The sequence below is a fragment of the Equus asinus genome, chromosome 8, assembly GCF_041296235.1.
Source record: "Equus asinus isolate D_3611 breed Donkey chromosome 8, EquAss-T2T_v2, whole genome shotgun sequence".
NCBI classification, from domain to species: domain Eukaryota; kingdom Metazoa; phylum Chordata; class Mammalia; order Perissodactyla; family Equidae; genus Equus; species Equus asinus.
This window is the reverse complement of record NC_091797.1, coordinates 78,017,257-78,044,023: the sequence shown is the minus strand read 5'-3', so window position 1 is coordinate 78,044,023 and position 26,767 is coordinate 78,017,257. Positions and strand designations below refer to the sequence as shown.

At 56.3% G+C, this 26,767-nt stretch overlaps 1 protein-coding gene across 5 annotated transcripts in view; it reads right to left on the bottom strand.

The window, feature by feature from the left end:
- The window catches only part of CUX2 (cut like homeobox 2), a 238,762-nt gene that overhangs the window by 46,357 nt on the left and 165,638 nt on the right, over positions 1-26,767 (bottom strand). For all 5 annotated transcript variants that reach the window (XM_044775877.2, XM_044775879.2, XM_070516036.1 and 2 more), the window contains exon 4: positions 8,431-8,509. In XM_044775877.2, the coding sequence (XP_044631812.1) occupies positions 8,431-8,509 (79 nt within the window). The remainder of the gene's footprint in view (positions 1-8,430; positions 8,510-26,767) is intronic.

Below are 26,767 nucleotides of genomic sequence, written 5' to 3'. Positions count from 1 at the left end.
CGGGGCGAGCGGGACGCAGGAGGGGCGGCCTCCTTCCTTGCACCGGGCCGTCTGAAGGAGAGCAGGCGCCGAGCTTTTTTAGGAAAGCCAGAGCCGCCAAGGCTGCCCGCGGGGCTGTTTAGAAACACATATATGCAGAAGTATGCGTGCGCCCCTCCAACACGTCGTGGAGACAGAAGCCTTCTCCCATCTGGGCCCGGCTCCGGGCGCCCGTGGGGGCGGCGGCGACACCAACTCTGATCCTTCAATCCTGACTTTTCCATAGCAGATGAGGCGTGGGCCCCCCCACGCAGCCTGAGCCAGGTGTCCGCCCACCCCGTCTCCCCCCAGGGGCGGCTGCCTCGGGCTCTCCTGGCTTAAGCAGGCACAGAGCGGCTGGAGAGGGTCTTCCTTGTTGGCACTGGGTGCTGGTAATAATACCACCAACAACAATAACAACGGCAGCCACTGCTTACTCAGCACTTAGCACACGCTGGCCGTTCAGCTGAGGACCTTACGGTCTTCACCTCACTTAATCCTCCCAGGGCTACCAGGAGGGCGTGCTTTTCCTGAGGAGGCAACAGAGGCTCAGAGAGGTAGAGCCAGCTACTCAAGGTCACCCAGCCAAGGAGCAGCAGAGCCAGGACTCAAACCCATGTCTATTACAATAAAAATAAAGTTCCCACATGCTGAGCTGCACAGAAAGTTCCAGGCTGGCAGGGACCGTGTCTATTTTGCTTAACATTGTGCCCTTGTGTGGAGAAGAGTGCCTGGCAAACAGCAGGTGCTCAATATTTGTTGAATGAATTGCACAGGGCTACTACTCTATGCCACACACCATGCTAAGTGTTCTCCTTTCTTATGGAACCCGCCTAGCGGCCCTATAAGTAGGTGAGATCATTACCCACATTTTACAAGTGGGGAAACTGAGGCTCAGAGAAGTCAGGTGTGATAGGGGAAGCAAAGGGCAGAATGGGGATTGGCCCCATGCTGTGGGAGGGCCCTTCAGCCTGGAGGCCTGCTGGTGCTCCTCCTGGCACCGCTCTGCCCCAGGTCTGGAGCTCGTGACTCTGTTTCCCCTCGACACAAGCCCCAGGCTTTGGAGCCCCAGGCCAGGAGGACCAGCAGCTCTTGGCTAGTGAGCGGTGACTCGTTCTTCCTCCGGGTGACATGTCTGCACTTCTGCAAGGGGGTCACACTCCCAGCCTAGAACCTCAGCTGAGAACTTCTGTACTGGCAGCAAAGACCCTTAACTGGTTTTCACTCTTTTTAGAACGGAAGTCTCTAATGGTTTGGTCCAAACCCTTTCAATTTTTAAACTAATCCTGCATCTGGGTTAGGAACTGAGGGTCGAGATTCAGGTTCCCTCACCTCTTTGCTGTGTGACCTTGGGCAAGCGGCTTGACCTCTCTGAGCCTGCACTTCCTCAGCAGCACGATGGGGCAGGATGGCAGTACCCCCCCCCCCCACTTCCAGGGGGCTGTGGGGATCAGTGAACTTGTTTCTCTAAGGGGCTGAGCACACGGCCGGACACACAGGAAGCACCCCAGAAACGACCCGGCAAGAGGATGGTAGCTCATGCTTAAAACCAGATTCACAGGCTGCCCTCTCTGAGGCGCCTCCTTTCGCCGGCCCGAGTTGGAGCCCTTTCTCTGCTGGGCGTTCTGGGCGTCTGTCTTTGGGTCCCGTTGGCCCTGCTGGACTCTGAGTCCCGAGGGCAGGCAGGACTCGAGCCACAGGGTGGGCACTAGCAGGCGCTCAGAGAATGAGCTGATGCAAAGCCACAGGCGAAACGCTTGTCCTCGCTCCTGAGAGGGAGCAGCCGTCTATGGAGCGCCTCTGGGTACCAGCCTCCCGCCGGCCGCTATCATCACTCCTCTCCCAGTGCTCGGCTGTCCGCAAAAGTGGAACTTACACAGGGGGCCGTGGGGAGAGGGCCTCCCGGCAGAGGACCCGGAGTGGCAAAGGCGAGGCAGGAAACGGCCGCCTCTAAAGGCGCTGCCGTCTCTGGGGAGACCTGACCCCGAGACCCTGAGCCCCGCGGAAGGGAGGGGTGAGGGCAGCCAGGGACAGCGGCTTCTCCTGATCCGCATTTCCTCCGTGAAGGGGGCTTAGCCACTAGGTGGCGGCAGAACCAGCCATTTGGGACGAACACAAAGCTAAACTCAGCCTCCCTCACTACTTCCCTCAACATATATTTCAGATGGTTCAAGGAATCAAATCTTTAAGAATTAAGATCGCAAAAGTACTAAAAAAAACCCCAACCCTGACCTTCAGGTGAGAAGAGGTTTTTAAAACATGACACAAGATCCAGAAGCCATAAAGCAAAGGTTTGGTAAGATGCCCTACTTTCTGCAGATATTTTTGAATGCCTGCTATGTGCCATAGACAAGAGACATTGTATAAACAAAGCTAAGAAACAAAGGGCAAACTAGGGGAGAAAATATGAAACGTGTTTACCAGGACAAAGGTTAAAATCCATCATATACAAAGAGCATCTACAAATCAACAAGAAAGTTATCGCTCTGATAGAAAACTGGGCTGAGGATACACAAACCAGTGATTCATGAAAGAAGAAATATGAATAGTTCATAACATATGAAAAGATAGTGTAACTAGCAAATGAAGGCATGCAAAATAAGTCAACAAGGAGAAAAAAAGAACTTTTATTCTTTTTGACCACAATCCCGGGTTTGTGGTCAATATGTGGCTACAACATATTTTCCTTCCCAAGTTTTCTTCCTCGTCCTCGGAACTACAGCATGGCAGCAATAAGCCGTGTGTCCTCAAGCACCCTAAATGCCCACCGTTGGAGGGGGGCTCAGTCAATTTCAGCACAGCACACCAGGTGCCACCCACGACGGAGCAGAGTTACCCAGGACCTGTAATCACACAGGGAAATACGGGTGCTCGTGGTGGGTGAAAGGAAGAAGGATCCAAAACGGGACAGGCAGAGGGAGTGAGCGTTTTGAAGACATACAGGGGAAAAGATCCAAAAGAGAAATGCCGAGACGGCCCCACTGCCTTTCCCTCCTCCTTTCTGCTTTGCTCTATTTTCTGAATCTGACAGTGCGCATATGCAACTTCCATAACTGGGGAGAAATATTTAAAAACCCTAAACGCCCTAAAGCATTTTCCTGTTCCACAGACTCAGTAACCCTGTTGCCCAAACCGCTCACCCCATGTCCTTGACAACCGGCAGAACCTTGTGGAATCAATAGTGCACGCCTGCACCTTGTATAACTTGTCCCGACGTCAGCCTGGCAGCGGGCTGCTGCTGAGACCCTGCCACAGGCTCTCACACGTAGTATCGAATCCTCACGTCGCCGACGAGAAGGTTCTATTATTATCCCTCAGCTACAGACACAGAAATCAGAGCTCAGAGAGGTTGAGGCCCCTACCCAAGGTCACACAGCTCAAGAACACCAAGCCGAGTCCCACAAGCCGTGTGTGCCACCATAGCTCGAGCACCGAAGCCGCCGGCCTTTGACTCCTTTCCGAAAGACAAAGCTGGGAGAGAGGCACCTGTCAGGCGCTGTCATCTCCCGCCTCGGGTTCTTAAAAACCAAAGAAAAGCAGAAAAAACATTTTGGGGGCACTCACCTCTCTTTCTTCCGTCGTCAGCGATGTTCCCCTGCCTGCCCTCTTACTCGCTCTTTCCTCCTTTCATTTTTTTCTTTTTTTTTTTTGCTTTTAACTAATCACTTGGTTAACGAGTCAGCTTTCTGACGCTGGGGTCGGTCCCTAGCGCCTCTCCGAGCGCGACAAAGAAATGAGCCGTCACCGATACAGAAGTCAGAAAGGTTTAAATCAAATCATCCTCCACAACAATGACATTAATTATGCTTTTAACACGTCGTCCTGCTTTTTTTCTCACTTCACGCCGCATCTGTGTGAACAATATCCCGAAGATTTACGGTTTTCTTTCGTAATTACAGACATACAGGCTGCTCACTTATCAAAATACTTGCTGAGCAATCACGCGATCTTGCCTTTTCTGCCAAAGATTTGTGTTGGCAGCAGTCATTCAAAACGAAAATGTTGAATCAGGACTTGTGTGGCTTGGCGGGGGTGTAGGGGGGTGATTTCGACAAATAATTTGCCTGTCAAGAAATACGACAACAGGAGAGCACGCATCCTGGCGAATTTTCCTGGAGTGTGATTTCCGCGAGGGGCTGGGGCGCGTGGGGGGCGCGGCGAGCAGGGGCGCTCCCACACCAGAACCACTTCTGACATTTGGTTCCTGTGTCTGAGGATAAAATTTAATGAGAACGGAAATACGTCTTCCTAATTCCCCTAAGAAATCATTAAAACATTCTGTTATTCTTAAATGTCTTGGAAATGAGTTAGAGCCCCTCACGGGGCAGTTCACACGGTGCGTCTCCATCACTTAAGGCTCCTCGTCCTCCGGCTCGGTGACAGCTGGGGACGTCCGTCTCCCCTGCCACCCCCCATTTCTGGGGAGCAGAGATGGGAAATCAGATGCGTGAGGTCGGCACCAGGTCTGGAATGACCCTTTGGGGAGACGGGCAAGAGGGCACGAGGACCTTCCGGAAAGTTCCACGCAGGTCGTGGGAGCTCTCACTGTCCGTGGCTGGCACTGCGGTCCTGGCCCTGTGATTGTGTTCACAGGCCTCTTTCCGGAAAGATGAGGGTCCCAAGTGAACCCCAGAAATGACACCTCCTTCCACGCGGGCTGTAAGCCCCTCCTCCCCTCAGCGCTACACTGGCTGGCGCTCCCCTGGACTTGAGACAACAGCTTATTCGAGCGACTATCTGGTCCCTCCATCAGGAGAGTGCCAGCTCCCGGAGGACGGGACCCCTGCCTGCGTCTGCGGGCTCACGGCTAGGTTCTCAGTGTCCAGTGAGTGTGGGCACACAGCAGGCACTTAATAAAGGCTGTCTGAGTAAATAAACACGTGACAAGCAGAGGGCTCTAGCTGAAAAGTACCTTTGTGTTCAAATTACCCTTCGTCCCTTTTCTGCATCCGAGTCTTACTTCTAATTCACTCAACAAACAATTATTAGGTGCCTACTGTGTACCAGGTTCTGGGTACAGAAGCTTTAGCATGACCCAGCCTCTGGCTTGGAGACCCTCACTTCCCCCGGGGAAGCCAGACACACAGGATGACGAGAGTTGCTCATCTCCTCCTTCAGAGGAGACGGAAGCTCAGGGAGGGGAGCTAATCCCCCTGCAGTCACCAGGTGAGTGCGTGGGACACACAGGATTCGCGGGTCTGGCCCTGAGCCCGGGAAACCGAGCCCCCTCAGTGCTGCCCCCTGGTGCCATAGGCGGGTACTACAGGGTCTGGAGGAGGAGCAGGTGTGGGGACTCCTGGGCGGCGTCTTTGGGTCTGTTCTGGGTCACTCTCCAATGTCATTTGTTGCTGTGACCGTGAGACCCAAACTATTGAAACAAGGTGGCAAATAAGACGGTTTATTTTTCCAAATATTTTCCAGATAGCTCTGATGACAGTGGAGACATTATAAGCAGAAAGGCTGAAGGAACGGGGCCTCTCCGCCATGTGCCTGGTGGTCCTCAGTGAGGGTGACAACGACCTGGGCTGTAGACACAGGCTGCCTCGGCCTTGTGCCTCGGGGTCACGTCCTCTCGGGAGCATGGAGCCCAAGGGCTGCGCTGCCCAGCTCCAGCCATTCCCACTGCCAGAGCGTTCTCATGCAGAAACCCACACGGCCGTGCAGGTGGGCATCCTGGAGCTAGGCCCGGAGGGCGGGGCGGGTGTCAGACACCTCTGCAGCGGGCTGGGTGGTGGCCCCACACACACCCACGTCCCAAGGCCTGGATCCTGGGATGGCGACCTTGTTTGGCAAAAGGGTCTTTGCAGATGTAACTAGTCAAGGATCTGGACATGAGGTCATCCTGGATGACCTGGGTGGGCCCTCAAGCCAATGACTGCTGTCCTTACAGAGAAGGAGCTGGAGACCTGGGACACAGACGCAGAGCGAGAGGGCCGTGTGACGACAGAGGCAGAGACAGGATGACGTGGCCACAGGCCAAGGACCCCTGCAGCCCCAGAAGCTGGAGGAGGCAGGGCAGAGTCCTCCGCTGGGGCCTTCAGAGGCAGCGTGGCCCTGCCACACGTGGGTGTTGGGTCTCTGGCCTGCACAACTGCGGGAGAATAAATACCTGCTGTCTTAAGCAGCTCAGTTTGTGTGGTTTGTTCCAGCAGCCCCAGGAAGCCAACGCAGCCTCCTGAGTGGAACCAAGTTGTGATGTGGAGCACACACTCTGGCAATATGTGGTGAACGTGCCGAGACCTGAGCCACATCTGTCCACATCTGTCCCTGGCTGTGAGACCTCGGGCGGCAGACTCGACCTCTCTGTGCCGTGGTGAAGGGGACCGGTTGGCTTGTTCCCTTGGGGCCTGTAAGACGCAGGGGATGGAACAAATCCAGCTTCTACACCAGGCCAGGGCTTCTCAAACCCTGGCGTGCTCTCAGGGCTCCTGGGGAGCTTGCTAAGGTGCAGACGCTGACTCGGCGGGCCTGGGGTGGGCCTGAGGTTCTGCACGGCTGACCGGCTCCCAGGCCAAGCCGGTGTGCCGGCCCACGGACCACACTCTGAGCAAGAGGCTGGACGGCGTCCCTCCCTGCCCAGCCCGTGTGCCTGACGGGAAGCCTCACGCCACCGTGGTGGTGCTGGTCTCCTGGGGCTGTCGTAACTGAGTGCCGCTGACCGGGCGGCTTACAGCCACAGAGGTGTGTTCTCTCTCAGTTCTGGGGCCAGCAGGCTGAGATCCAGGTACCGCAGGGCCGGGCTCCCCTGAAAGCTGAGGGCAGGGTCCTGCCTGCCTCCTCCAGCGCCTGGTGTCCCAGGCGTCCTGCGGCTTGTGGCCGCGCCCCTCCGTCCTCCGCCTGTCTTCACACGGCCCTCCTCCCCGGGTCTCTCTGCGTCCTCTCCTCTTGTACGGACCCCTGTCATCAGATTTAGGGCCCACCCTAAACCCGGGATGACCTCATCTCGAGATCCTTAACTAAGACCCTTTTTCCAAATAACGTCACGTTCCGACGTTCAGGCGGACAGGAATTTTGGGAGAACGTTATCCAACCCACCACAGTTGCCCGGGACAGACGGAGGGCGGAACCTCCCACCCCAAATGCAAAGCTCCCACAAACGACCTTGACGTCCAATATAAACGACTGTGCCTTCTCCACGGCCCGGCTTAGACCTCATTTTCCTCTTCATAACCCCCCAGCCCTGGGCACCCCCGACGGCATGCATGCCCGCGGCTGCATGGAAGGGTCTGGGAAAGGATTTGGGGCTGTCTGGGTGGAGGGCGTTAGCACAGCGGGGTCTCCTCCCGGCTCCACCTTTGTGAAGCAAATCACCACACCTTTCTGGGCCCCCTTTTCTGAGTCAGTAAATGAGAAGGTGGCAGAGGATGGGTCATTTTAAGGAAGGGAGAAATTTTATAGAAGTATATCGACATGTCTTGGGTACACGGTTGAATGCTCTCAAACTGTCACCCTCTATAATCCACACCCCGCCAGGAAACAGCACCTCCAGCCACAGAGGCCCCTCCCAGGAGAGATCGCCCCTCCACGAGGACCACCCCCCGACGGCTAACCGCACAGGTTAATCAACGGGGGTGAGATTCCTATGACACAGAATTGACCATTTTAAAGTGAACAATTCAGCGGCATTCAGTCCATTCACAATGTTGTACAAGCCCTGCTTCTATCTAGTTCTGGAACATTTCTATCCCCCAAAAAGAAACCCCACACCCTTTAGCAGTCACTCTCCATCCCCTCCCCCAACCCCTGGAAACCCCCAATCCGATTTCTATCTCTGCCGATTTGCCTGTTTCGGGCAGTTCCTATAAATGAAATCCTACATATGCGACCTTTGTGTCGGCTTCTCTCACTCAGCGTGTCTCCGAGGTCCATCCACGTCGTGGCAGGTGTCAGTGCCGAGTCACATTCCACTGTGCGGATGGATCACATCTTACTCATCCCTCCATCCACTGATGGACATTTGGGTTGCTTCCCCTCTTTGGCCACTGACAATAGTGCTGACAGATACATTTTTGCCTGTCCTTGTGTTTTATGTCAATAGGACCACATAGTTTTGTTTTCTTTTGGGTTTGGCTTTAGCTGAACATCAAGTTTCTGAGTTAGCTGCACTGTGGGGACACTTCTGAGGTCTTTCCTCCAGCGCCCTCTGCTGCCAATGGGATGGGGTTCTGGCGGGCGAGGCCCTGCCCGCAGGAAGGTCCATGTGGACCGTCTGGCCAGGAGCCCCCCAAAGCTCCCTGGCTGACGTCGGAAGGTGGTGGGGCAACTGTGTGGGGACGTGTCGCACCAGACTGGGTGTAGACACCCCCACCCAGGAGGGCCCGGCCCGTCTCCCAGTCCCACTGGGAGGAGGCCCCACGTAATGGCAGTTTCTCATCATTAATGAGTCAATCATGGATCCCAAGCGTTTCTTACCTGGTGCTTCAATTAACTGCTTGTAAACACTCAGGAAAGCGGCCTCGGCCTCCTGGCTTCTCTTGCTAAGAGCCACCACCTTTGGAGACAACAAGAGAAAGGGTCACGTGTAAACACGCATGAGTCTACAAGCAAATCTGACAGTTTTCTACGTGTGCAAACGTGGGAGAGCGGGGTAGAGGGTGAGGAGACAAAGGTTCAAAGGATGGGGTTAGAAGCCCGGGCTCAAACCTCAGCTCCACTGTGCCCGGCTGGGGAACCTTGGGCAAGTCACCGGCCCTCTCTGATCCTGTTTCCTCATCTGTAAAATGGGGGTAAATAGCAGAATCTACCTCCTGGGCCTGCTGTGGGGATCGAATGAGTTGCCTCTAAGCGCTGAGCCCCAGGCCTGGCACCAGCATCTTATGAACAGCTGGTATCGTTACTCCTGTTACAACAGGGCCAGGCTGGAGCTTCAAACACCACGCAGGCTGTGGGGAGAGAGGGACACATCTGGCATCTGGCGGATACTTTTCCTTTTCTTTAACTAAGGTCACGGTGGTTTATAACATCATCATAATTTCAGGTGTGCATCATTTATTGTGACTTCTATACAGACTGCATCGTGTTCATCACCGAAAGTCTAGCTTCCATCCCCCACATACACATGCGTCCCTTCACCCCTTCTGCCCACCACCCGCCCCTTCCCCTCCGGTAACCATGAGTCTGTTCTCTGTGTCTGTGTGTTTATCTTCCACGTAGGACTGACAGCACCTGGTGTGTGACTTTCTCCCTCTGACTTACTGCACTCAGCACAATACCCTCAAGCTCCATCCATGTTGTCACAGATAGCCGGATTTCATCTTTTTTATGGCTGAGTAGTATTCCGTTGTGTATATATACCACATCTTCTTTATCCATTTGTTCCTTGATGGGCACCTAGGTTGCTTCCAAGTCTTGGCTGTTGTGAATGATGCTGCAATGAACGTAGGGGTGCATGTGTCTTCACACATTCGCGTGGATAAATATCCAGCAGTGGGATGGCTGGATCGTATGGTATTTCTATTTTTAATTTTTTGAGAACTCTCCATACTGTTTTCTATAGTGGCTGCACCAGTTTACATTTGGGGAATATTTCTCGCCACTGAAATTTAAGGAGAAATTCTTAAAGCTCTTGTAAGATATAAACAGCTCCAACAAATATCGAGGGTGACAGAGTTAGGTGAAACAGCTCCTGGCATACCAAAGGCGCTCAATGAATGCCTCTTGACTGACGAATACACAGATGACAGGAAGAGCTCTGTTCCCGTGCTGTCCTCTTGCTCGTGGATTTGTCGTTTTGCCAGTGAGACTCCATCAGACGCGCTCCGGCGAGCCCCATCTGGGCTCAGCACCATCTCCTCCCTCTGCTCTTGGCTCCGAGTGCCGAGCTCTGGCCCCACAGGCCTTGATCCTGGCTCTTGGTGGCAGTCCCCTTGGCATAGCCCTGGGCCTCCCCGGCACACAGATGGCTGGAGTGAGCTCCTGGCACCCACAGGCCACCATCCCCACCTCCCTGAGGACACGCTGGGCTGGGAATCTCCCTTTGGACAGGATGAGCTTTACGCTCCCTGGCACTGACATACCTGTCCCCGGGGGGGCCAACTTCCCAAATGACGAATCTGCTGGCAGTGTCTACTTGTCAATCATCCTCTTTCAGGGTTGAGCTTTTCTTACGACCCCCAATGATGGCAACTGAGGGGGTGTCTGTTAACAGATTCCTCCCCTTGGAATAAGCTCTGTGAGCGCGCTGTCTCACAGAAGGTGCTCACCATCATTCGTTGAATGACCAAATCCAAGTGGGTTCCACCAACTCTAGGTCCTGCCTGTGACACCAACCTGGAGAAATGGCAGGCACCAATTCTGAGACAGTCCGTTCACAGAGGCGGCCAACCGAGGCAGAGGCCCGGGAGCCAGGCCACCACTAGCTAGCTGTGTGTCCTTGGGTAGGTAGGTCTCTTCAATCCCCGTGCCTCTACTTTCCCATCTGTAAAATGGGGATAATAATATGCCAACCTCCCCCAAAGGGTTGTGGGAGGATCATGTGAGTTAAGACATGGAAAGCCCTTTGCAAAACTCCTGGCATGTCTTAAGTCTCATAGACACGTCCCCTCTTGGTATGACCGACCCCTTCCTTCTTGCCCGTTACTGGACAGGCTCTGCCCGGAGCCGGGTGATAAACGGCAGCTCCGCTCACCTCTGGTGTCTCAGGAAGACCAGCTGAGAAAGGCCCCCACCTCCCCTCACAGCAGTGCACTCTGGGAAGAGGAATCTGGAAATCACAGCAGCTCCTCGAAGGTTTCCAACATGGCAGCCACAAGCCCCACGCGGCTACTGAGCCTTGGAACGTGGCGAGGACCAATCGGGACGTGGTGTGAGGGTGCCGAATCTCAAAGACTCGGCCCGAAGAAAAGAGCACACGAGAGCTCACCAGCGGTTTTTATACTGATGGCATGTTGAGGTGACAACGTTGAGTATATTCTGGTTCAATAAAATCTAGTATTAAAATTCATTTCACCTGCTTCTTTTTACCTTTTTTAAGGGAGATACCACAAAATGTAAAAGTTCTTCTGCGGATCACATTTATTCCTGTTGGACAGCACGGCTGGAAGGTTTTACAAGGTCCATATTCAACTCGTTATTTAAGAGCGATGGAGAGAAATGTACGGCGGACGTTGAGCAAGTGATTTTAAAAAGGTCAGTTACAAAGGCCGCTTCAGTTCTCGCTGTTACTCTGAGGACAGCGAGGTCTCTCACCTTCCACGGTAAAGGACAATCTTTCATTCACTCAGCAAACATTCCCTGAGCATCTGCTATGTGCCAAGCACCATGGGCTGAGGACTCAGCTTGAAGGATGCAGACTCAGGCCCGTCGTCACGGGACTCACGGTCCAGCGGGGAGACCGACGCGAAAGCAGATCCCCAGATAATTCATTCATTACAAGTGTTAGACGCTTCAAGGGAAAAGTACGAGGGGCTCAAGAAGGTATAAGTCGGGGGAGGCTGACCCACGGTGGTGGGTGGAACATCAGGAATTGTCTCCCTGAGAAGGGGAAGATGGTGGCGGACAGAAAGAACGTTCTAGAATCTAGGCAAAGGGGAAAATCACCAGGTGCGGGCAGATTTTTATTTTTGCTGAGATGGACAGGGCACAGTTTCCTCCTCTGGGGACACGGCTACGCCCAAGAGGAGCCACAACCCGGGGGGAGGGGATGCAAACCTTGGGGTCTCAGAGTAATGGGAGGGGAAATTAACTCAGAGTTTGGGGGGCATCCCTGATGGGCTAATACTACCTAATAAACACAATACTCAGACTGACCACGTGCCGGCTGCTCTTACTGTTCATGACCATCCCTCTCCACGGACACGCCATCACAGAAGGCTGCTGCCGTCACGACGCCCATCGTACAGATGAGGTCAGGCAACTTGCCCGAGGTCACCCAGGAAGTAAATGGCAGACAGGATTCAACCAGGTCTGGGCTTCAAATTACTGTTCTGAATCTAGACTCTGGCCCGTTTCTCCCGGAGAGAAAAACCATCGCAGCCAGTGTGGACGTGGCTCAGACGCCAGCTAGGCTGCACCACGTCAGGGGCTGCTGACCTGGGGCCCAAGAAAAGCCAGAACAACAACAGCGATCGGTCCCGCGGTCTCTAGAGGGAGATTACCAAGGACCAGCGGGCAGAGCGTGCAGTGCGGCATCTCACGACCGTCCATGCGGAGCACGTGTGGTGACCGGGGTGTGGGGAAGGCATCAGAATGTCCCATCGACTTCTGAAGAGGAACTCTGGGCAGGGGTGGGGACAAGTGCTGGAAGATTCCTTTCAGGTTTCCCCTCCTACAGCACCCTCTACTTTCTGTTCACGTGCTTATCAGTTTGTCACGTGCATACTTCATCTGTGTGACTGTCGCCCTGTGACATCAGTCACCCCCAGCAGAGCTGCGCTGTCCAGTGTCGTGGCCACCGAGCACTTGAAACATGACTATCCCAAATTCAGATGAGCTGTCAGTGTAAAATATAGGATTTCTAGGTCTTCAGGATGAAAAAGAATTATAAAATAGCTCAGTAATTTTTCACATTGACCACATGTTGAAATGATAACATTGTGGACATATTGGGTTAAATAAAATATATTATTAAAATTAAATTGACCTGTTTCTTTTTACTTTTTAAAATGTAGCTACTAGAAAATTTTAAATTACATATATGGCTTGCATTCTATTTCTACTGGACAGTGCTGGTCTCGATCAGAGGGTGGCAAACGGCTCCTGGGCCAAATCTAGCCCTTCACCTGTTTGTGTGAATAAAGTTTTCTTGGCGCACAGCCAGGCCATTCTTCTATGTACTGTCTGTGTCTGCTTTCAGTTACAATGGCCGAGTTGCACAGCTGTGGCTGCAGAGTCGAAAATATTTACTCTCTGGCCCTTTTGAGAAAAAGTTTGCTGACCTCTGCTTTCGAGATTCATCTAACAGCTGGGCAATATTTTCAAAAGCAGAGACCAAAAACCGACCTGCAAAGGCCCTCGGTTTGAATGAGTTCAGATTTAGGGCTTCCCGCGGCAAATGCGACTCCTGAAGACGGTAGCTGCCTGGGTGTCCTGCCTCGTCCAGTCTCGTTTTAGAGCGATGACCCTGTCTGTTTCTAGAAGGCCAGGTCTAATGGTGTTGGAGCCCGATGCAGTGCTGGGCCCAAGGTCCTTCAGCCTCTCTTGACTCCAGTGTGTCCATCCCTCGAGTGGGAAGACTACGCCCCATCTGCCAGAGAAATGAGCTAACACGGAGCAACGCGGCCCGTGGAGGTCGGCAACAAGCTTTGCAATACGGCAGGAAATCCTGCTCGCCACACGGGAGGCCTCTGCAAGGCCTGCAGCGCTAAGGCTCTCACCACTTGCCCAGAACAGGTGAGCTCGGCAGAAATGAAAGGCACGTGTTTCTGCCGCATGGCGGGGCCCGCATGACTGCGGGAGAAAAGTGTCCAGAACGACAGATTTGGCTTGTGACAGGCAGATCTTGGAAGGCCATCTGGGCAAGGGGGAGGGGGAGGAAGAGGAGGGGGAGGAGGAGGAGGTGGAGGAGGAGGCGGCCGCCAGCCACAGACACCAAGAAGGTTGCATCAGAAATAGCTCAGCGTCTGACGGAGCACGTGGCGTTCGCACCGCCCGCTGTAAGGCGGGGTGAAAGGTGTGTGGTCCCCCGAGGATGAAAATGCCAGGCGCAGAGCTGATTCCACGAGAAGCGAGGCGGAAGTCTGCTCCCGCTGCCCAGCTCTTGTCTGTCGACGGTTAAAACGGCCAGTCTGGGGCCCTCGCGGCTGAGCATCCGCAGGCCGTCTGAGCGACCGGTGACGAGAGCTCCTGGCTGTCGAGGATGCTCTGCGCCAAGCTCATTACCGAGGGCAGAGCTTCCGGAAGCGGCAGCCTTGTTCTGCGCTCAGGGCCGTATCTTTGAAATCTCCCCCAACGCGTCTAAGACCAGAGCCCCACCCGCGTCACTGCCCCATCCCGCAGAGGAAGAAACTGAGGGTCAGGGTGGCCGAGCCCCTTGGCCAAGAGGAGAGAGCTGCTTAGCGGCAGAGCGGGTATCCACACTCAGAACCCCCCCTTCCACGGCCCAGACGTGCGCCCAGAGACCAGTGCTTCTCAAAGTGTGCTCAGCCCCAGGCGTGCGACGGGGGACCTGTGGTCAGGCCTGCACACGCCTGCTTCCTCCGTGAGCATGTACCAAACGTACCAGCACGCTGGACGCCCTGGCAAGAGCTGCAGGAAAAAGTGCTCCTCACCTCAGCTCAGCCCAGGGTTTCCCAGTGCGCGTGACTATGGAACGTCTTTCTTCAGAGGATAAACCTGAAACGAGGGTTCTGTGGAACACACTTCGAGAACAGCTTCCCTCTGCCACTGTCCTGGGCTCCGGGAGGCTGGGGCATGGGGGTTCTGGGCGACGGGCTGGGGGCATCTGATGCGGCAGGAGTTCTGGGAGAAACCGGAGACTGATGGGGATTTGAGAGGAGGTGGCCCTCAGAGGGCCTGAGAATGGGCACCTCTGAGGAGGCGACGGGAGGAAGGAGGTCTGGGGGGGGCGGGAAGCAGGCAGCCCAGGACGGCGGGGGCCTCCCATGCCTCCGAGGCCTGGTTCTGCCTCCGGTGTGCAGATCTCGGGGGCAGGTGGGGTGCGGAGAGGGGCCAGAAGAATGAGGGGAGAGCCAGAGAGGAACGGGGCACAGAGTGCGGGTTATGGGTGAGGGGCTCGCGGAGGCTGCGGGAGCAGAGACCTGAGGGCCGCGTGGAACAGGGCTCAGAGTGAAGGGAGTGGGTCAGAGTGGGTCTGAGCCAGTGCAGTGCCTGGGTCAGAGTCTACATGAGCGATCCCTGGGATGACATTTACATTGTTTGGCTGACTTGACATTATTATTATTAATAATAACAGTGACTACTGAGCACTGACTCTGTGTCAGGCACTGCGCTAAGTGTTGGACACATACTAACTCACTTATTCCTCACAACTCTGCGTGGGACAGGGTGTTAGTGCCCATTTAACAGAAGAGGATATCGAGGCACAGAAGGGCGAAGGCCACCCGTGTGGGAGCGGGGATCGGAGCAGCTTAGCTGGACCTCAAAGCCAGGCTTCTAACCCCGACCTGGGACTGACTCTGGCGGGCGGCTTGCGGAAGGAGCTGGAACGTCTTAAGGAGCTGGAGGAGCCAGGCACCCCGTCCCGCGCAGGATCTGACCCCCGCCACGGTGTGCTTTCTGGGCCGCGGTGTCCAGGTGAGCGCTGATGCTCTCGCTGCCATCAATCACTGATGTGGCCGAGTGAGTGACAAGTCCAATTTAATGTCGGGGCTTCAGTACGAAACAAGAGTTTGACTCCCGTTTTTTAGCTGTTGTGGAGCCGGGCTCCCGGCCAGGTGGGCAGAAGGCGGAGACCCCCTCTGGGCCCGGAGGCCTCGGGGGCATTCCCTGGAGCGTCGCCTGGGGTCCCAGAGAGGCCTCGTCCTGGCAGCTCAGGAGCCAGCCCCAGACAGTTCTGGATCCTGACCAGACATGGCAGAACTCATGTGTTAGCCGCCTGTCCCTGTTCTGGATCCTCAGGCGCCAGCCACGAGGTCAGATTCGAGGCTCTGAGGCCCCCTCTTCCGGGGCCGCAGGTCCAGCGTCTAGACTCCCCCAGACGCCCCAACGCCTCCACCTGCGCCGTGACGGCACGGGCAGGGACTCGGTTCCCGCAGCAGCGGCAGGGCTGTTCGTTGAGCACCCACTATGTGCATGTCCCAGGGCACCAGTCCCCAGGCCCCCAAATGTGTGCTGAGTGCTTTATGTGCATTAACCCACTTGATCCACGCACTGAATCGTGTCCCCCAGAGCCACATGCTGCAGCCCTGACTGCACTGTGACTGCACTCAGACCGGCCTTCAGGGAGGTCATTAAGGTTCAATGAGGCCATGAGGGCGGGGCCCTGATCCGAGAGGACGGTGGCCTTACAAGGAGAAGAAGAGGCACAGGGACGCAGGCGCACAGAGGGACGCGGTGAGGGGCGCCGCCCACAAGCCAAGGGGAGCGCTCACCGAAGCCGACCCTGCCAGCACCCTGAGCTCGGACTTCCAGCCTCAGGAACCATCAGAAAACACAATTCTGCTGTATAAGCCGCGTGGTCTGTGGTGTTCTGTGACGGCAGCCTGAGCTGACCAGAACAAGTGGGCTCTATGGTCACCCCCATTTTACAGATGAGGAAACTGAGGCACGAAGAGATTAAAAAGCAACCCAGCCTAGAGCAGCCATCCAGTTTCCCTTCTCAGGGACTAAAATTCTGCTTTGCAGGGAGCAGGAGGAGCCGGAGGGCTGGGGGCCCTTCTACCAAGAGGAGTGACCAAGGGTTGTGTTAATAGGGACTCTGTGACAGACGCCAAAGGGGGAAAGCAGCTGTCTGACAGCAGAGGTCTGGGATTCTGGAAGCCAGCCCCCTCCCGGCAGGCCACACTTGTCCCCCCGCCAGTTCCCACGGGACGCACCAGGGGGGTGAGGCACGCAGCCACCCTTCCCGGGCGTCACTCCCAGGCCTGTCTGCTCCAGAAGCCTTCTCTTTCTGGGTCTCGTCAGCTCTTCGGTCTGAGCCCCGGCAGGGGAGGGTGGGTTTGTCTGTTCCCTGCACGTCCCCTTCACACAGCCGCGCATACAGTCAGCGTTCAGTAGATGTCTCCCGAAGAACGAGCGTCACCATCTGTGTGTCGGGTGGACTGCACAGCAGGAGAAGACCAGGGGATGTGGCGTCCCTCCTTAGCGAGATCTGGAAAAGCCCTGGGCACCCCTATTGGTGCCTGTGCTCTGTTTAAGGGATGCTGTAAGCTCGGTCCACACGGCCGTCCCGAACTCCACTGAGCACCAGGCTCACCTGTCAGTCAGCATCTGATGACGGCCGGCCCGCACCAAGGCTGACTTTTTGTCTGGATGCTGTTCCATTTCCCCAACCAGACTGCGAGCACCCAGGGGGCAGGCACCGGCCTTTTTAAATGAAATAAGATAATGTACGCAAAGGGCCTGACCCATCACAGATGTCCAAGAAATTTACTTTCCCAGCAGGTATTAATGAGCATCTCCTCAAGATGGGGCTGTTCCAGGCACCTGGCATTTGGCACCAGGCAAGATGGACCCAAATCTGAACCCTCGTGGGGCTGACACTCTAAAGGCAGAGGTGGGCAATGACACACATTATGGTACAGAAAGTGAGAAAGGGATCAAGTGCAAGGAGGAACAGAAAGCAGCGAGGGGGCTGGGAGTCTGGGGGCAGGGTGTCTGCTGCCTATCAGGACCAGAGGAGGCCTCGGGAGAAGAGGACAGTCGAGCAGACTTGCAGAAGGGAGGCAGTGAGTAGTGTGAAGATCTGGGGGAAGAGTATTCCAGGCAGCGAGACTAGCAGGTGCAAAGGCCCTGGGGCAGAAGTGTGTTTGGCTTGTTTGAGTAACAGCAAAGAGGCCAGTGTAGTGGGAGGAGGTGAGTGAAGGGGCAGAGGAGGAGAGGAGGTCAGGAGGCAAAGCGCAGGGGAGGGACCTGGAGGCCTCTGTGAAGACTTGGACTTTTTCTCCGAGGGGGATGAGGGCCCCTTGAGGCTTCTGAGCAGAGGAGGGTCATGATGCAACTTACACTTTAACAGGATCCCTCTGGCCATGGTGTGGAGAATGGCCAGGGCCGGGGGTGGGGGGAGGGAGACCAGGGAGGTGGCCACTGCCATAGTCCAAGCGAGCAGGGCGGGCAGCTCAGAGCAGGGTGGTGGCAGCGGAGGTCGGGAGAAGTGCTCCGGTTCTGGGTCCGTGCTGAATTCGAGCCCCAGGGTTTGCTCCTGGGGGACGCAGAGTGGCTGTGGGGAGGGGGTGAGAAAAGACGGGGGTCAAGGACACCCCACGGTTTGGGGCATGAAGGACGAGATGATCCTGAAACGGCCACGGCTGCGATCTTCCCTCCTTCCGAGGCCAGCCCAGGACGGGTCAGGGGCGGCCACCGCCCCAACGCCAGCAAGTGGATGGGCGAGAGAGGACGGAATCGAGGAGGCTCTCTGAGCAAACCCTCCCGAACCACGAGCTCAAACAAAACCCCGAGTCAGAAGGGGTGACGGAGAAGGACACCCTCCCGGGGCCCACACCACCCTGGAAGGCTCGGTGGAGGTCTCCTGACTGACCGACTGACCCAGCGGGGAGGGGACAGAGACCCGGGTCTGCCCCAGAGGTCCCGGCACCGGTCTTGGGAGGCCAACAGCAGGAAACGGGAAACGCTGGACCTGCAGTGAGCCCACCCGGCTCCTGCTGTCAGCTGGGGCCTCGTGTCTCTGTTCCCCTTTGGGCAAGTCACGCCTCCTTTCTGAGCCTCAGTTTCCCCCTCTGTGAATGTAGGTGCTGGGCTTAAGGTCCCTAACTCAGTTGGGCAGTGACATTAATCCCCCCAAGTAGACAGACAGACAGACACCCTCCTGGCCCTCAACCCGCCCTTGGGACGTTGACAAAGGGAGGACAAGGCCTCGGAAACCCAGCCGGGCTCGGACCGCGAGATGCGTCTGCTGGGGGAGCACGAGGCGGGGAGAGAAACACCTGCAATTTCATTCTAACATTTGTAATTATTCCCAGGCTAAAAACAAGGCACGGAACAAAGTGTTTCCAAATGTCGGCATCGACGAACACTTTTTATCCAACACAATACGGGCCCCACACGCGTTTGTGTCAGCTCCCTGAGAGCTCGTGAGTGGCGCCCCACGCCGGGCTGGCTTTCACGGCTTGGCGGCGGCGTGAAACCGAGATGTCCCCACACGCAGGCTGGCAGGCCTGCTATTAGCGACAGTATAATCATCAATTACGGCCCATCACAAACTACCGATTTTATAATTATCAAATGGAAGCTCGAGCTTCTCACCTCCGCTTGGTGGCAACTCATATCATCTCTGGGTTGAAAAGGGAGGCTTTTTCCTCTTTTTTTCCCTTTTCCTCTCGTGCTCTCTCTTCCGGGGAGAAGAATGTGCAGGCCTCCACATAAGACGGCGTTTAAATTGCTTGTCACTCAAAACGGAGGCAAGCCCCCGTGTGTAATTCACCAGCCACCTGAGCACGCGGCCTGCTCCCCTTCCGGCGTCCAGGCGCCGAAGCTCGAAAATCGTCTTTCTATTCTTAAAACTGTACCAGTCAGGGCTGCTTCAGCGGCGGATACACGATCTCCCCTCGCTTCCGAGGGTGCCCGACATGAAAGGCGCAGGCCGCTTTCTTTAGTGCCGTTCACGTAAATGCTGCTCTGGGTGTTTAAGAAAATCAACTCTCTGCTCATGTCATGAGCCCAAAAGCCATCGAGGCTGCGCGCAAGGTGGGCAGGGGGTTGGCCAGTGCGTGACAGTGGACGGTTGAGAGTCGATCTCACGGCACGGGCAGCGTCCGATTTCTCCTTAGGAGCTGCTGGTACTTTGAATGTGTCTGTGTGGATCCGGCCGGCAGGCTGTGAACAACCAGGAGCGGTGCCCAGCTCGGTCCTTGCTGTTCCAGCCAGAGGTGGGCTCCAGCTGTGGGTCTGACTTTCTGTCCACTCGTCCTGGAGGGACAGGCCACGGACGATCGCCACGGAGGCCCCACAACCGGCTTCCCGAGACTCGGTCTCTGAAGGCCAGGCCCGTTTCGCCCACAGTTCTGTTTCCTGCATAACTGATTAGGATCCTAATACCTTCCAATTTTAATCTGGAGCTTTTTATAATTCACAAAGACTCTTCACCGGAATTAACACGGCTGAGCTTCCACACGCTCCCAGGGGTGGCCCTGGGCAAGGAGGATGGTTCCTGTCTGAGAGGCCCAGAGAGGCTGATATGGCGGCTGCAGGTCACACAAGAAGGGCCGAGGTGGGGCGTGAACAGGGGTCTTTGGATTCAGAGTCAGCTTTGCGGCAAGGAGTCTGGGGCTGGAACTTGTGCGGCCCCCCCCCCGCCCCCACTACCTGAAGTAGGAGAATAGCTTTCGTTTAGAACAGACTCAGATTTACCCCTAAACGTCCCCTTCTCATGCCTAAGATGCTGTGCTTTCCTGAGTGGGGAGCAAGGAACGGGGCTCCCGCCAGCCCATCGGAAGTTACCCACGGGCTCCAGCCCGTCTCCGCTCTGCAGGAGCGGTGAGGACCAGAAGGACTTCTGCTTTAAACCAACGGTGACACGATTCTGGATGACACTGTGATGGCGGACACACACTATGCATTTGTCAAAACCCACAGAATGTACGACAGAAAGAGAGACCCTGCACGGGAACGACGGACCCCAGTTAACGACAACGTAGCAATGCGGGTGCATCAATTTTAACAAATGCACCACATTAGTGCAAGACTCGAGTAAGAGGGGAAACGGGGAGGGGAGGGAGGGAGCACTTGGGAGCTCTACAGTTTCTGCTCAAATTCTCCCCAAACCTAGAACTGCTCTAAAAAATAAAGTCTATTAATTAAAAAAAAAAAGGACAGTAGTGAACACATATAAAACACTGACTATGTGCCAGACACTGCTCTACGCGTGATCACACTGAACTCACTGAATCTACACAACGGCCCTATGAGGTCACTAGGATTATCTTCCCCATTTCACAAGTGGGGAGAACATGACATCAGAGAGGTGAAGTAACTTGCCCGAAGTCACACAGCAAATGTCAGAGCTAGAATTCAAACCCTTAGCTGTGAGAGCAGTGGGATTATCACTGGGTTCTCGCCAGAAGCCTGTCCCCTTCCCCACGGATCCTGTCGTGGGTGAGCGTCCCACCTGGCTCATGCGTGTCACAGGGCGCATCAGACTAGCGGTCCTGAACAATGGGTCCAGGGCCAGATGCACTCATGGACATATTTTCTTGGACCTTCCAGTGTTTTAAAAATATTTGAGGCATCAAAATTCAGCAAGTTGCACACTTAGGGATGTGCATTTCACCGCATGTAAATTACACCTCCAGAAAGCACTGTGAGCACGAAAATATGTGCATACGTATCGAGCCAGCATTTAAAGACCAGGAGAGATCCAAATTGCTGGCTTCTCTCAGAAAATCAGAGGATCTGGCCACCCTGGCCCGCGTTTCCACCGACACCTGCGGCCCGGAGCGCCCCCTGTGGGGACAGGCCGGGGTTGGCGGCTCGCCCCAGGCGTCCGTGCACCTGCAGTCCAGGTGTGGGCCTGTCCCGACCCATGAGCACGAGCGCCTTCCCTCTGCCCTAGGCTGACACCCCTTCCCCACGTTCTTCCTGAGCCCCCTCAGCCCCCGACCCCGACCCTTCGAACAGCGACTTCGCAGGCGGATGAACAGGAATGACGGAGGACAGTCCTACTTTTCGCTCCCAGGCAGCCCCACGCGGCTGGCAAACTGCCTCTTCCAACACGCAATAGGATGTCCGTGTGGGCCCTCCACCCTGAACATGGGACAGGTGCGCCCCCCCCACTCGAGTCCACCTGGGCACAGAGGAAAGGGGCCATGTGGAGCATCCGGAAGATTCCGCACCTTCCTGAGAGGAGAGAAAGTCGTAGGCAGAGTGGAAGAGACCCAGCAGGGCTGGCACCTCCTCAGCTGGAAAGGTGCAATGACGTGGGGGCCGCCGGGGGATCCAGTCAGGGGGCGGCCAGCACTCCCTGAACGTGCTGGGGGTGGATGACTGAAACAACGAACCAACACCCTTCCTCGTCCTCTCTGTGCCTCAGTTTCTCCACCTAGAGAACAGAGACACCAAGACCCAGCTGGGCGTGAAGACATCAGCAGTTAGCAGACATGCGTCGTTCACCGTTCAGTCCAGCACGGGGTGAGGCTAGCCAAGGCGCAGCAGGCGGTTCCTGGAATTTCTGGCGGAGGGTTCCGCGGGTGTCAGGAGTTGGTGCTAACCAGGGGGAGCGCAAGGTGGAAGCGAGGGGGAGTACGAGGGCTGGAGCCACCCCGCCGGAGTGCGGCAGAGGGTCAGTGATGCCAAGCACAAACTCAGCCCAGCCCCCACCCACTCGGGCAACAAGTGCCCTCTGAGGCACAGGGCGGTCCAGGGGTCTGTGCGCCAGGCCCAAGGACACCTGCAGCCCCCGGGCTGGCCTGGCCTCGGCGCTCTCGCTGCCCAGGGCTCCAAGGCTGCTGCATCCTTGCCCTCCGAGGACAAGCAGACTGGGATCAGCCGGGGAGGGTGGGGGGCGGCGTGGGCCAGGAAGGGAGAGGGGAGAGGCCTGGAGGAGGCAGACGCCACTCCTCAGCCTCCCTCTGAGCCCAAAGCGGCAAACGTGGGGCCCAGGGTCCAGTCCCCACAGGCTTTTGGTTTTGTTCAGGTTTAAATAATGTTCATTTTCAGGGCTGGCCCCAGTGGCCTAGCAGTTAAGTTCTGTGTGCTCCACTTTGGTGACCCAGGTTCAATTCCTGGGCGCAGACCTACACTGCTCTGTTAGCAGCCATGCTGTGGCAGCGTCCCACACATAAAATAGAGGGAGAATGGTGCAGATGTTAGCTCAGGGCCAATCTTCCTCAGCAAAAAAAAAAAGGGGGGGGTGTTCATTTTTAGCCAACATTTAAAAGTCAGGAGATTTGACATAAAAATCGAGATTTCCAGCTTCTGTGGGAAAATTAGAAAATGTGGCCACAGTGGGCTCACATTCCTGCATGACAAGAGCATCCACAACAAAAACAGTGACAAGAGTGAGTACTCATGGAGTGTTTAAAGCTTGCCGCGCACTGTGATAAGTGCTCTACATAAACTAAGTCTAAAAGCCTCATAAAGCCCTATGAGGTGGGTGCAGTGATGTGCTGGTAACAGGTTAACTAGTTATCTGGTGAGAAGAGAAAGGTTCTGATTGATAGTATTCGCCAATTTCCATGGTGTAAATACGCCCACCATGGTGAATTTCAAGCTCCAAGCTCCAAGGTCACTCTCCAGCACGCAGCTGGTGGGTGCAGTTGTCATCTCTGCTGCCCAGAGGAGAAAACGAAGGCACAGAGAGGCCAAGAGACTTGCTCAAGGACACACAGCTAGGAGAGTGGGCAGCCTGGCTTCGAAGTTTGTGCTCTCAGCCCCTGCAGTGCGCTGCAACATCAGACTGCAGTATCCCACCTGAGCTGGGCAGAGGCCGCTCCTTAGGAGGCACGCAGAGTCCCAGCTTGCCTCAGTCCCCACTCAACCCTATTGTCTCGCCTGTGCCTGTGTCACTCATAGAGCTTATCTGTCCGGCCCCTGTGGGAATCTGAGCTTGCACCCCTGTCTTGGGGATGCCCCTAACTTTCCCCCTGCCTTTCTGGGACCCCAGGTAGCGGACACAAGCAGAAGGCACCCAGGGCGGGATCAACCAGCTTCTTTTCCTCTGCTCCAACCCTGCCCAGCACCTGACACAAAACGTCAGGGCGAACCTTTTAGTTCAAATGGTCTCCACTTTTCCCCTCGTTCTCGCTTTGCCAGCAGCACTAAGAGCATCAACTGAATGGAAGCAATTTTCCTGTTCCCCTCCTCACTCCCGCCGCCCCATGTGACAAAGCTTGGAAACGACATGATTTATAGGGGAAAAACATGGGAACCAGTTCTCCTGAGGTCGGCACTGCAGACGCTGCTGCATCTCCCCTGGTCTGCAGGTGGCGGGGGCTCCCAGTCGCCACGGGAGGGGCGCGGATGGGGAGCCCATTTCCTGTGCTGTTCCTCAAAGACCGCAGCCCCTGCGAAGCCCCCACAACAACCCCATCCTCCGGCTGAGAGCCGGGACGGCAGCAAAGGACGCAGGTGTGGACGTTCGGTGGGAAACGTGGAAACGTGTGAGGGGACTCGTGGAAGTGACCTAATGACCTCGCACGCCTATGAGATCTCCTTGCACTGTTAACGGTGAATGTCCACTATCAGAGGACCCCGACTGAGGCTTCCTGACGGGCTGGGGGAGGGGTTCAGGCGTCCCCGGCGGCCACACGCAGCTTGTCACTGATCAAGCTCGTCCCGGCCTCCAGCTGCCCCCACCTCGCACTTGGGATTGACTGGGACAGACATCAGGTACCTGGTGATGGACGGCCCAGTGCCACCTGGGAGCAGACTTGCCAAAAGCACTGACCTGAGCGCGATCGAGCCTCTAGACCCAGTGCCCGAGCTGGCAAACACGGGGGACGGAGGAACGAGCTACATTGCACCAGGGGACGCGATCGGCGAGATCCCCGCTAGAGGTGAGGTGAGTCGCCCAAGGTCCCACGGCTCCTGGGGGAGCGGGATTTGAAGCCAAGCTGCAACAAGGAGGGGCGTCCCCGAGGGAGGGACGAGGGACCAGACCAGCCCAGAACAAGAGGGTGCTTCGGCTGTAAGCAGCGAGGTCCCGCGTCCTGCCCTCTCTCGAGGCTTGCTTTCTTGGCTTCCTCAACCCAAAAACCCAAACTCCTGGGATAACAGACGTCACTGGCCGAGCTTGAGACCGGGGTCGGCTCCAGGGCAGTGAGCTGTGACTGGGGGGAGCCTTTGGGGACAGTGCAGTTACTGCCGCCTATAAATCTCACACACACGGATGGAGGGAGCTTACAAACTAGAAGACGGATCCGAAGGAGCCTAATCAACTCGTCCCGGTTTGCTGGGGACCCTCCTGGCTTTAGCATGGGAAGTCCGGCACCTCAAGACCTTCTGAGCTTTAGAACCCAAAGTCTGCATCCCAGGGGCCCCTGCATCCAGGGCCAAATGGGACGGTGGGTGCCGACTGAAAAGACACATCACCCAACCCCAGCGTGTGGGGCTTGTGTGAGCCCTGATTTCAACCAAAACCGATCAACAAGCAAGGAGCTGCTGGGGCGCCGACGCCCTGCCTGGGTGTCTGACGACATCGAGACACTGCTGCTAAGGAAAATGCGGGGTAAGGTGATCTTGTGGTTATGTTTGAAAAGACATTGCTTATTTTTTTTAGAGATACACACTCAAATATTTACAGGTGAAAAGATAAAATGACTTGGATTTGCTTCAAAATAATCCAGGGATCCGAGAGGGAAGCGGCTAGGAGCGAGAAATTGTTGAAACTGGGTCCATGTGACTCATTCTTTTATTCTCTTTACTTTTGTGTGTTTGAATTTTTCCACAATAAAGAGTAAAAGAAAGAAAGGTAAGGGAGGGAGGGAGGGAGGGAGGCAGGGAGGGCGAATGAAAGAAAAAGAGAGACAGGAAGGAAGGAAGAAGGAGGGAGAGAAATGATTACAGAGAGACACACATCCTGGGTCCAATTTGACCGCCCAAAGTTTACAGCCTAATCCAGAACAGCAGGCAGCAAACCTCGTCTGGAAGGGCCAGAGAGTCGCTATTTCCGGCCGCCGGGCCTGTGTCACAGCCCCTCAGCTCTGCCCCCACCGCGTGCGCACAGCCACGGACAGGATGGACATGGACGGGCGTGGCGCCCGGTCTAGAGGCTATGGACCGGACTCGGCCACATGGCCTCCCCGCTGCCGTGACCAGTGCGAGCCACTTTCCTGGTCCCAGTCTCCTGCCCTGTGACGTGGGGTAAGAGCCACTGCAGGAGGCCAGGAGTAAAGGGGACAAGGCAGGAAGGGAGCTGAGCAGACCCTCCAGCACAGCAATCTGTCCTCCATTCGTCACCCGTTAGGGTGTTCTGTTCACTGCAGGGAACAGCATCTGGCAGGGAGCAGAAGCCCAACAAATATGTGCAGAAATGATGAAGGATTGTGCCTGCCCCCATCCAGCGAAGGGAATACTGATGGGAGAACACGGTTTTCTCACTGCTTTTCAAAACGTCAGGGTGTCCCCGCCCTGATCCTCGAAAGAGGGACATTGAGAACAGAGACATCTCAGTCCTCAGTCACACGATCAGGACGCGGCCCCCGAGAGGGCCTTCCCCGGACGTCGCCCAGCAGAGCTTCCTCCAGCGTCAGAAACGCTGCAGCGGACGGCTCGACTTGAAGGGGCCAGGGAGGCGAGCCACCCCAGCGCCGCAGAAGCGGCCGACTGCTCCCCCTGCCCCTCGAGGCCTGGCCGGAGACCGGATCGCGGCTTGGAGGGACCGCGGGGCTGCACCAAGGTGGGGGCTTCGTCTAGTCTTGGCCGCCACCTCATTTGGGTTGAAAATAACCTCAACCACCGGGTCAGGGCTCGCTGATTGTGACTCCGCTCCACAGAGGACCACACACACAGAGGACCTGGCGGCACGTGAGGTCTTGGTGTGGACACAGCCCGTGGGGCGATAAACCAGGATGGCCTCCGAGCCCAGCTCCAGTGGGCAAGGCCGGGAAGCAGCCCACGCCGACGGGGCTGGCGGACTGTGTGCCCCGTCAGGGCTTCCTGGGGCCTGATGCACTCTGATCGCTGAGAATCACTCTCACTCCTCTGGGGGAAAACCGCGTGTCTGCAGGACCCCAGCAGGAGCTCCGGGATAGGAAGTGGCCGAGGAGGGTGAGCTGGGAGGGAGGGGGGACCGCGGGGTCAATGGACAGGACAGCGGGGGGCCGGGAGAGGCTGAAGGCCGGGCTGCGGGGCCGTGGGTCTGCCTGTCCCCCTGCGACGGGCCACAGTGGCTGCCACCTGCAGGAGGCGTCCGCCTGTGGCCGGCTGATTGTACAGGGGCCACACCTTCCCTGAGCTGGGCTAGAGATCCCTGTGTCCCAGGGGCTGAAGGTGAGAGTGGTGGATTCCAACGTGTCTGGGTGACCATCTTCAGGGACAGTGGGGTGAACGTGGGGGCTGAGACGGTTCTTGTGGGGCCACCTTCCCTCCACCACGTGGGAGAAAGCACGTGGGGCCTGGCCCCTTCCAGGGGGAGCAGCCTCTTGCTTCCGGGCTCTCCTGCTTCCTTGTCCCTCCCGCTGGAAGCCCAGCGCGATCTCTCCGGCCCCTCACGCGGTCTCTGCAGAGCGCTGGGTTCAAA